The sequence below is a fragment of the Oncorhynchus mykiss genome, chromosome 21 (assembly GCF_013265735.2).
Source record: "Oncorhynchus mykiss isolate Arlee chromosome 21, USDA_OmykA_1.1, whole genome shotgun sequence".
In the NCBI taxonomy this organism is placed as follows: Eukaryota; Metazoa; Chordata; class Actinopteri; order Salmoniformes; family Salmonidae; genus Oncorhynchus; species Oncorhynchus mykiss.
The window spans coordinates 32,153,091-32,163,157 of record NC_048585.1 but is presented as its reverse complement, the minus strand read 5'-3'; the positions used below and the strand labels follow the sequence as shown (position 1 = coordinate 32,163,157).

Sequence of the window (10,067 nt, the reverse complement as noted above, 5' to 3'; positions counted from 1 at the left end):
CATTCTGCCCTGTTCTGAAAGAACTCCTTGGGTTTACTGTCATGTTGTGCCTAGATGTTTGGTCAGGACGTGTCGTTTTAATAATTTGTTCGTTTCGAGAGCCTCATTACTAAGCACTTCCCCACACAAAACACATTGTGGGTGCTCCTCTTTATTTCTCAAAGTTTGTATGAAAGAGACAAATAGTCATTACTGTATTTGCGTTTCATGACAATTTTGCTCAGTCAGAACTGGTGGCTAGCTGGAATCCATTTCATAACAGCGGTGAGTGATGGCGAGTGTGAATAACAAGTCAGTGGTTTGAACTACAGCACTGCAGGGTGTGGGTCGCGGAGTGATCTTCAAGAAAACTGCAGAAAAAAGATCCAGTAAACCGCGAAGCACATGGGCATCTCCCTCTACAACCTCTCCCCAAACTGAGCAGACTGTGGATAAGAGAGCGCAGTCGCACTTGGCCAAACTAATTCAATTAATGACATAATTATACATTTACGTCGCGACCCACCATTAACAGGTCCGCGACCCATACTTTAAGAAACGCTGATCGATATGGTTTTCATTTAGAATATTAGGGCCAAATGATGTTCATAATAAGGCTTCTGTGTAAATAATTATGTTAAATATGGGGAGACATGAAAATCTGAGTATGGTCTTGAGTAACAGAAAATAGACATGTAGAAAAATGATTCCACAAATAAACATGCCAGACCAGTCTATAGTTTTATTATCACATCTTCATCTTTACATAAATATAGAGATGCATGCTAGGGAATAGAGTTATATACTAGACTGCGATGAACTCAAAACGTGATAGATATTCCAAATGTTAAAATACACAGAAACATTTAAATACTTCCTCATTTGTCTACAGTCAGACAGTTTGTACATAAAATACGAGTTGTATTTAGGTATTGATACTTGATTACAGGAAACGTAAAAACAGACACCATCTGAGAGCACCGGGTTTTCCAATTAGCAAAAAAAAGAAAGTAATTGCTAACAAAATGCATATTACGTCAGTAACATTATTTGAAATTAGCAACACACTGTGATTTCCTGTTGCTGGCTCTTCATGGCTGTACCAAGTAGTCATCCCTGTGGTATTGAGTGACTTACATACCGTGTTGTATTAGGGTGACTGTCAAGCCAGTCCAAGTTATCCCCACTCACCAGATCCAGAGTAAAGGTACTCCATTCATTCAGAGAGGAACAGATCTGCACATTTATTCCTCCTCTTTATTTTCTCTCTCTCCCTTCTCTCTCTCTACGGTGCAGTCTTGTTCTCCACTTCCATGATGGAGATGAAGCGTGGTCGGCGACGCACCCTCCTTTTGGTGTTGTGTTTGGGGTTCCGCTGGTACATGTCTGCAGGAAGGTGTGAAAGTGGAGGACAAGTTGATGAGGAGAGGGGCAGAGGCAATGAGGGTAGGGAAGAGAAAGGAAGGGTAGAAAAAAAGAGGAGTTCAAAGATGAATGACACCTCGTCCTGATCACTGTATGTTTTGATATAAACATATTGATCGGGTTTATTTAAGCTATTTTAGTGCAGGTGTATGTTGGGGATGTACTAAGGGCTTTACCTTGAAAACTGAGGTAGTAGTTGCGGTGACCTTTCATAATGGTGACCTCAGCAGATCCGTCTGCCAGGTACGCTTCCTCCAGCTCCCGGGACGAGAGGGAGGTCATACGCTGTTTATCGTCCTGACCGCAAGACAACCGCAACACCACCACATACTTAGGCCGGGATTCAATCCAAGGCATTTTATAGAGTAGCACACTGGACAGCCGACAACGCAACTTTTAATGGTAATTTCCCGACGTTCGCAGGAGATAGAATTAACGGTAAACGCTGCGCATGTGGGCTCATGCTAAATTAAAACTCAAGAGTAATGCGCTGCTCTATAGAGCGCCTGGCATTGAATCCAAGCTCTTATCAATACCGAATTCTCTTAAACTGTAACTCAACCAGAACAGCACCACTACTTAACATCACAGAATCCTCACAACCATATCAACAACAAAACAACAACCGCAAAACTCAATGCCTCCCATTTTCCCTCCAGACTCACAGGTCTTCCAAACTCAATCCAGTTCTCGTGGTCGCCCTTGTAGTACCACAGCCACTCAGTGGTCAGGATGTAGTGAGCCGGCTTTGTTACCGAGGAAACCGTGGAGAGGCGCCGCACGGGGTCCGACTCCTGTGTCATCGTTAGGAAGTCTACTGGCCGAGATCCTGGACTGAGAGAGAGAGAGAGACATGTTCATGGATTATTTTCATTTTACAGTCAGACTTTATGGTATGTTGCCTGTAAAAAATAAATAAATCTGCAAATGTTTTTTAGAACCCAATTAAAACAGTCAAATTTTTTACCACATTCTTGCTTGGATAAGCCTTTTATATATCCTGTGCACATGCCGGCAAGTTTAAGAGAGAGTACATGTGGGCGGTCAGTGGCGGTCGATGCCGTTTAAGATGAGGGAGGACGATTTTTTATTTTATGAGCATTAACCAAATATAGCCTACAGAAAATCACACTGATTAAGACAAGTCACAATATTTTGGTCAGGTAGGACAAGGCTACTAAATGACTGCAAGAGCAAAATAATCCACTTGTTAAGCTACAGTGCCTTGCGAAAGTATTCGGCCCCCTTGAACTTTGCGACCTTTTGCCACATTTCAGGCTTCAAACATAAAGATATAAAACTGTATTTTTTTGTGAAGAATCAACAACAAGTGGGACACAATCATGAAGTGGAACGACATTTATTGGATATTTCAAACTTTTTTAACAAATCAAAAACTGAAAAATTGGGCGTGCAAAATTATTCAGCCCCTTTACTTTCAGTGCAGCAAACTCTCTCCAGAAGTTCAGAGAGGATCTCTGAATGATCCAATGTTGACCTAAATGACTAATGATGATAAATACAATCCACCTGTGTGTAATCAAGTCTCCGTATAAATGCACCTGCACTATGATAGTCTCAGAGGTCCGTTAAAAGCGCAGAGAGCATCATGAAGAACAAGGAACACACCAGGCAGGTCCGAGATACTGTTGTGAAGAAGTTTAAAGCCGGATTTGGATACAAAAATATTTCCCAAGCTTTAAACATCCCAAGGAGCACTGTGCAAGCGATAATATTGAAATGGAAGGAGTATCAGACCACTGCAAATCTACCAAGACCTGGCCGTCCCTCTAAACTTTCAGCTCATACAAGGAGAAGACTGATCAGAGATGCAGCCAAGAGGCCCATGATCACTCTGGATGAACTGCAGAGATCTACAGCTGAGGTGGGAGACTCTGTCCATAGGACAACAAGTATATTGCACAAATCTGGCCTTTATGGAAGATTTGTCTTCCAACAAGACAATGATCCAAAACATAAAGCAAAATCTACAATGGAATGGTTCAAAAATAAACATATCCAGGTGTTAGAATGGCCAAGTCAAAGTCCAGACCTGAATCCAATCGAGAATCTGTGGAAAGAACTGAAAACTGCTGTTCACAAATGCTCTCCATCCAACCTCACTGAGCTCGAGCTGTTTTGCAAGGAGGAATGGGAAAAAAATGTCAGTCTCTCGATGTGCAAAACTGATAGAGACATACCCCAAGCGACTTACAGCTGTAATCGCAGCAAAAGGTGGCGCTACAAAGTATTAACTTAAGGGGGCTGAATAATTTTGCACACCCAATTTTTCAGTTTTTGATTTGTTAAAAAAGTTTGAAATATCCAATAAATGTCGTTCCACTTCATGATTGTGTCCCACTTGTTGTTGATTCTTCACAAAAAAATACAGTTTTATATCTTTATGTTTGAAGCCTGAAATGTGGCAAAAGGTCGCAAAGTTCAAGGGGGCCGAATACTTTCGCAAGGCACTGTACATCACATACTGGCAAAATGTTCTGATCAGTGCTAATGAATGAGTCAACTAAACAAGATGATCATAAGCAACACCCACCTAAACTTAGCTAACGTTTCCACAGCCTAATTGTAGCCTAACCCATATCCAAATGGAGATTCAGTGAAAATACAAATCTGACATTGATTGATTGATTTATCAAGAGTCCCCACGCTTGTCTCAAAGCCGCGCAAAACGGCGCTGAAATAGTTGACTACACACGGGTGTCTTGTTTTGCACGCTTTGTACAAAATAATAAAATGCAGTACTACGGGATATTTCTTAACGTAGCTCTTTTATTAGCTAGCTACAACTTGCATGTTCACTTATCTCCAACCATGATCAACTGCCATGACCTAACCACCTGGGTGGTCTTAACCAATCATAGCACAGTATGATACGGTGGTAAAATGCATCCAATTATAATTCAGTATGTTTACACATATGAATATTAGAACGGGTAGGCTATGCTTCAAATGTAGTATAACAATTTGATGACTTTCGGAGTTTCAGTAAGCAACAATTTAATGCCTTTCAATTCAGTGATGTTTATTCCCAAAGAAATTATATATAGATCCATCCAGTTGTGGTTAAGAAAACAGTTAATGTAGTGGGTTATGTAAAGAGATGGGTGAAGTGACATGCCTCGCAAAGTTTAGAACTGCCAGGAGGAAAGTAGAAAGGGCGCTGCCTAGCAACCATCATTGGTCCATTGTTGACATAGTCCCAAAATATTTTTCATGTCAGCAATCAAGTTTTCAAGTTACATAACTTTCATAATAGAAAAATACAGACAGTATTTTGAGTGGGATTTTCCTTTAAGAGCATAGTGCGCGCCAATGCCGCCTCAGCATTATGGCTACATTTTGTACTAAGCTATAGGCAGAACTTTACCTCAATCATGACTAGGTCAGTTCGCGTAAATAAAAGTTAGCAGGATGATAAAGTTGGCGGGAAAACATATTGGTTTGAAAAGGTGCACAAGAGTCCACTTTTAACTTTAGTGGGCAGTGGTGAACCCTGACCTGTGTGTGTTCCGGGGATCACAGAAGGCTTTCTCGATGTCCTCAGTGTGATGCAGGTGTATCCAGTCGTTCCCATCAAACACCTCCCACTTATAAGGCAGGTTAAAATGCACACGGATACACTGGTCTGGGCACACAAATGCATTACACAAACAAGCATGCGAGAACCACAACCAAACATACCAAAAGCATAGACATATACCAACAGCGGAGCATCAAGTCTGGGTCCAAAAGGCTCCTTAACAGCTTCCACACCCAAGCTATAAGACTGCTGAACAATTAATCAAATGGCCACCTGGACTATTTACATTGACCTTCCCCCACCCTTTGTTTTACACTGCTGCTACTCTGTGTTTATTAGAATAATAGTGAAGACATCAAAACTATGAAATAACACATATGGAATCATGTAGTAACCAAACAAAGTGTTAAACAAATCAAAATAGATTTTAGATTCTTCAAAGTAGCCACCCTTTCTCTTGACAGCTTTGCACACTTTGCATTCTCTCAACCAGCTTCACGAGGAATGCTTTTCCAAGAGTTTTGAAGTGTCACCAGCAAAGCACCCCCACACCTCCTACTCCATGCTTCACGGTGGGAACCACACATGCGGAGATGATCCGTTCACCTACTCTACGTGTCACATTGCGTTGGAACAAAGAATCTCAAATTTGGACTCATCAGACCAAAGGACAGCTTTCCACTGGTCTAATGTCCATTTCTCGTGTTTATTGGCCCAAGCAAGTCTCTTCTTCTCATTTGTGTCCTTTAGTAGTGTTTTTTTGCAGCAATTCAACCATGAAGGACTGGTTCACGCAGTCTCCTCTGAACAGTTGATGTTGAGATGTGTCTGTTACTTGAACTCTGTGAACATTTATTTGGGCTGCAATGTGTGGTGCAGTTAACTCTAATGAACTTATCCTCTGCAGCAGAAGTAACTCCGGGTGTTCCTTTTTTAATTATCCGTTATTTTACCAGGTAAGTTTACAGCAACGACCTGGGGGATAGTTACAGGGGAGAGGAAGGGGATGAATGAGCCAATTGTAAACTGTGGATTATTAGGTGACCAGATTGGGAATTTAGCCAGGACACCGGCGATAAGTGCCATGAGATCTTTAAATGACCTCAGAGAGTCAGGACACCTGTTTAATGTCCCATCCGAAAGACGGCACTGGGCATTGGGATATTTTTAAGACCAGAGGAAAGGGTGCCTCCAACACCACTTCCAGCAGCATCTGGTCTCCCATCCAGGGACTGACCAGGACCCTGCCTAGCTTCAGAAGCAAGCCAGCAGTGGTATGCTGCTGGCATACCTGTGGCATTCCTGTGGAGGCCCTCATGAGAGCCATTTACATCATAGTGCTTGCTGGTTTTTGTGACTGCCTTGAAGAAACTTTCAAAGTTCTTGACTTTTCTGGATTAACTGACCTTCATGTCAAACTAATGACTTTCGTTTCTCTTTGCTTATTTTAATTTAACTAGGCAAGTCAGTTAAGAACACATTCTTATTTTCAATGACAGCCTAGGAACTGCCTGTTCAGGGGCAGAACGACAGATTTGTACCTTGTCAGCTCGGGGATTTGAACTTGCAACCTTTCGGTTAAGTCCAACGCTCTAACCACTAGGCTACTCTGCCGCCCCATTTGAGCTGTGCTTGCCAGTGGTGTTTTACCAAATAGGGCGATCTTCTGTATACCACCCCTACCTTGTCACAACACATCTGATTGGCTCAAATTCATTAAGGAAAGAAAGAAATTCCACAAATTAACAAGGTACACCTGTTAATTGAAATGCATTCCAGGTGACTACCTCATGAAGGCGGTTGAAAGAATGCCAAGTCTGCAAAGTTGTCATCAAGGTAAACGGTGACTACTTTTAACAATCTCAAATATAAAATATATTTTGATTTGTTTAACACTTTTTTGGTTACTACATGATTCCATATGTGTTATTTCATAGTTTTGATGTCTTCACTATTACTCTACAATGTAGAAAATAGTAAAAAGAAAAGAAAAACCCTGGAATGAGTAGGTGTACAAACTTTTGACTGGTACTGTCCATGTACAACTTACCTCGACTAACCTGTACCCATGCACATTGACTCGGTACCGGTACCCTCTGTATATAGCCTCCTTATTATTATGTAATTTTGTGTTGCTTTTAATTTCGTTTTTGACTTTAGTTTATTTAGTAAATGTTTTTTTAACTGCATTTCATGAACTGCATTGTTGGTTAACGGCTTGTAAGTAAGCATTTCAGGGTAAGGCTGTTGTATTCTGCACATGTGACAAATAAAATTTGAACAGGCAAAAATACATAAAAACAAGTAGAAGAGAGCTCACCCTGGAATCTACAGTTCCTGCGTATGAAATGCAGACAAATCTCCTTCCTGTCCTCTTTCTTGATCACAGGCCTGGAGACCAGCTCACCTACATGCTCTGATACACACATATACAGAGGGATTATACACATACTGCAGACCAGGCCAAGAGAACAGCTCAGTTGCATAAACACTGCAGATCAAGCCAAAAGAACACACACGCTCCAGGTGAGGGATTCCGTACCTTTAGCATTGTAGGGTGTAGTGGGTGTGTTGAGGCGGTGGAGGTTCTGGTAAACGAAAGGCAGGTCTTTGATGATGTCACCGCTGAGGCCCCTCTCCTCCAGCATGTGAAGGCCATGCTGGTCGATGACGTGCTGCCTCTTGCACTTAGACCCGAACATGCAGTCGTCCTGCACAAAGTGCATGCACATGTGCATCTTGGTGCAGCCATCCCTGAAGGTACATGCGCCATGGGGCCCGGAGCCCTTGTTGTAGTGAGAGCACACCTGATGTCAGGAACACACAGCAACAATGTCAGAGACAATCATTGTGGCAATGCAGTCACACATAGCCAACCAGAGAGTGGCCAAGCAGTTGCCTTTAGAATACATGGCCATCGTCAAAATTATCTAACCTCGCACACCAAGAAGTTCTACTTTACCTCTTTGGGTAACGAATACTTCCCGGGGACAAACCCACATCAACAGCGTAAGTTTTTACATTTCCTTTTTTTTGTATTCTTAAAAAAAAATATAAAAATCTTTATTCGCTTTTTTCTTGTTATTTTTTTTTATTTTATTTTTTATTTTTTGCACACAGGAAGTCCCACAGGTCCAAGGTGTCTTCATCTCAGATCACTCTTCTCCGACATTGGGCTTTAGGCTGGACGTGGTGGTATTTGTAGTGTTTTTTGTTTTTTAGTTTCGTCTTTTAAACATTTTCATGAATTTACTGTGATATTTGTTTAGACTGGATGAGCCAACATTACTCTCGGACAACTGAACACACGTTTTTTCCTTTTTTTGTTGAGTAACTTGTTTGTGGCTCCGAGGCCTCCATATAGTTGGCCAATCAGATTCCAGGTGCATCTGGTTTGAAGAGGTATCGTCCAATCAGTGTGCAGGATTCACTTCTCACTGAACCTGCCTATAAACTCATCCAGAATTCCCTTCCCTGGAATGACAGGATGTAAGCTACTCCTGTCCTTCCCTCTTTGGGGAGATAGAATGAGTAAGAGATAAAAGAGTGAGAGAAAAAGAGAAAGATTGAGGAGGTCTAAGCCTTCTACCCATGAGCTGGTAGACAAAGAGCACCCAGAACACTGCTACACTCCCTGAGGGCAGAAACCTGTAATGCAGAAACATCCCACATTTTACTTAAGGGACCAAGACTTCATGGATCAAGAGAGACAAATTTACATACAAAGAGAGTATGAGACACAGCATTGCATTTCTACTGTATTCATCTAAGGGAGAAAGGGTATATGAAAGTCTACAGGGGCTTAGGGAGAGATGCTAGGGATTTGAGCTGGGCTCATTTCTTAATGAAGACCGCCAGGCCTTGGTAAGGCTCCATCCAGGTGTGTAGTGGGGCTCTAGTCAGTAGTGGAGAGGCCTGTGCTGTATATTCTCTGTGTGTTTGTTTCTGTGCGTATGTGTTTTACCTCCGGCAGCAGGGTGGGATCATTCTGCAGCAGTAACAGGAACAAGTCATCCTCGTGCAGCTCATGCAGAGTGCACTCCCTCAGGAGCGTGTAGTTATGCTCTGAACGCACGTCATGTGAGAACTTGCACTGCTTCCTACAGAGAAAACAGCACACACAGACAGACCGGAGTAGAGTATGTAAACAGACAGGAACGTACCATAAAGACATCAAGCATCATTTTGCTTTTGTGTAGGCTACTGAAAACTCATTATCATTATATGCCTTGTTCCAAATCAAGGACTTTAAGGAAACATAGGTCATTCTGATGATAATAATAATAAATGTGCTACCACTACCTTACACACATTAGTGTACTAGACTAGAGGATGCAGGTGTTATTCGTCCAAATTGAGCAATACAGAATAAAAGGGGCGTGACAGCCATCTCATCTATGCTGCTGCTAGCTAGCCACTCCCCTCCTCAACCTTGTAAAAAATTACTCACCAGGGTCGAGGTTTCTCTTACCTGCCTTTCCCAAATCTACAGTTTCCATAAACAAAATATTTGCAAAGGTGAAGCTCCTGGCAATCTCTGCAATCTTGTTTTGTGTAATTTTTGCATAGTCGCAGCGACGTTTTGGCGACAATCACACAGTCAGTTCCCCATTCGTCCGTTCTCTCTCGGTTCCGCACCACAACAAACCGAGAACACTTCTTTACAATGTACCAAAAGTCGTCCTCAGTTATTTCAACACGCTGGAATACTTTCCTGTACAATTGCTGGAAGGCCAGGGAACCTTTGTTGCTGCATAATATACTGGTGGCATGATTAATTACTCTGGAGTAACTGGACATTTTTGGTGCCTCTCACTTGCGGATGAGAAGGCGGAAGTAGAAAACCAGCAACAGATTGGCAGTGCTAGTAGTTCTACTTTCTCAACGCAGGGGCGATCGCGTTCAATTCAGAGCATCACAGAAATAAAAGTGGAAAGTTTTCTAAATATCAAACATTCTATTTTCAATAATCTGTTACCAATAAGCCACACATTAATTAGATTTGCCCCCAATATTATACTGTTGATAAAAATGATTGGTAGTTGTGGTATAATTTCCCCCTTTCTCTTTGGGTCTGTGGTCACGGATTATTTCATCCATCTGTGAATGATTAACAGTGTGA

The 10,067-nt window shown here is 41.9% G+C and overlaps 1 protein-coding gene across 1 annotated transcript; it reads right to left on the bottom strand.

The window, feature by feature from the left end:
* Window positions 1-701: 701 nt before the first annotated feature.
* LOC110500252 (protein mono-ADP-ribosyltransferase PARP12) lies at window positions 702-10,042 on the bottom strand. Its single transcript, XM_021577508.2, has 8 exons — window positions 9,417-10,042; window positions 8,910-9,045; window positions 7,488-7,752; window positions 7,266-7,361; window positions 4,924-5,050; window positions 2,070-2,238; window positions 1,581-1,701; window positions 702-1,365 (listed from the first exon to the last, which is right to left on the bottom strand). The coding sequence occupies exons 1-8, from the start codon at window positions 9,743-9,745 to the stop codon at window positions 1,265-1,267; spliced, it is 1,344 nt and encodes a 447-aa protein (XP_021433183.2). The 5' UTR covers window positions 9,746-10,042; the 3' UTR covers window positions 702-1,264.
* Between the last annotated feature and the right edge of the window lie 25 nt (window positions 10,043-10,067).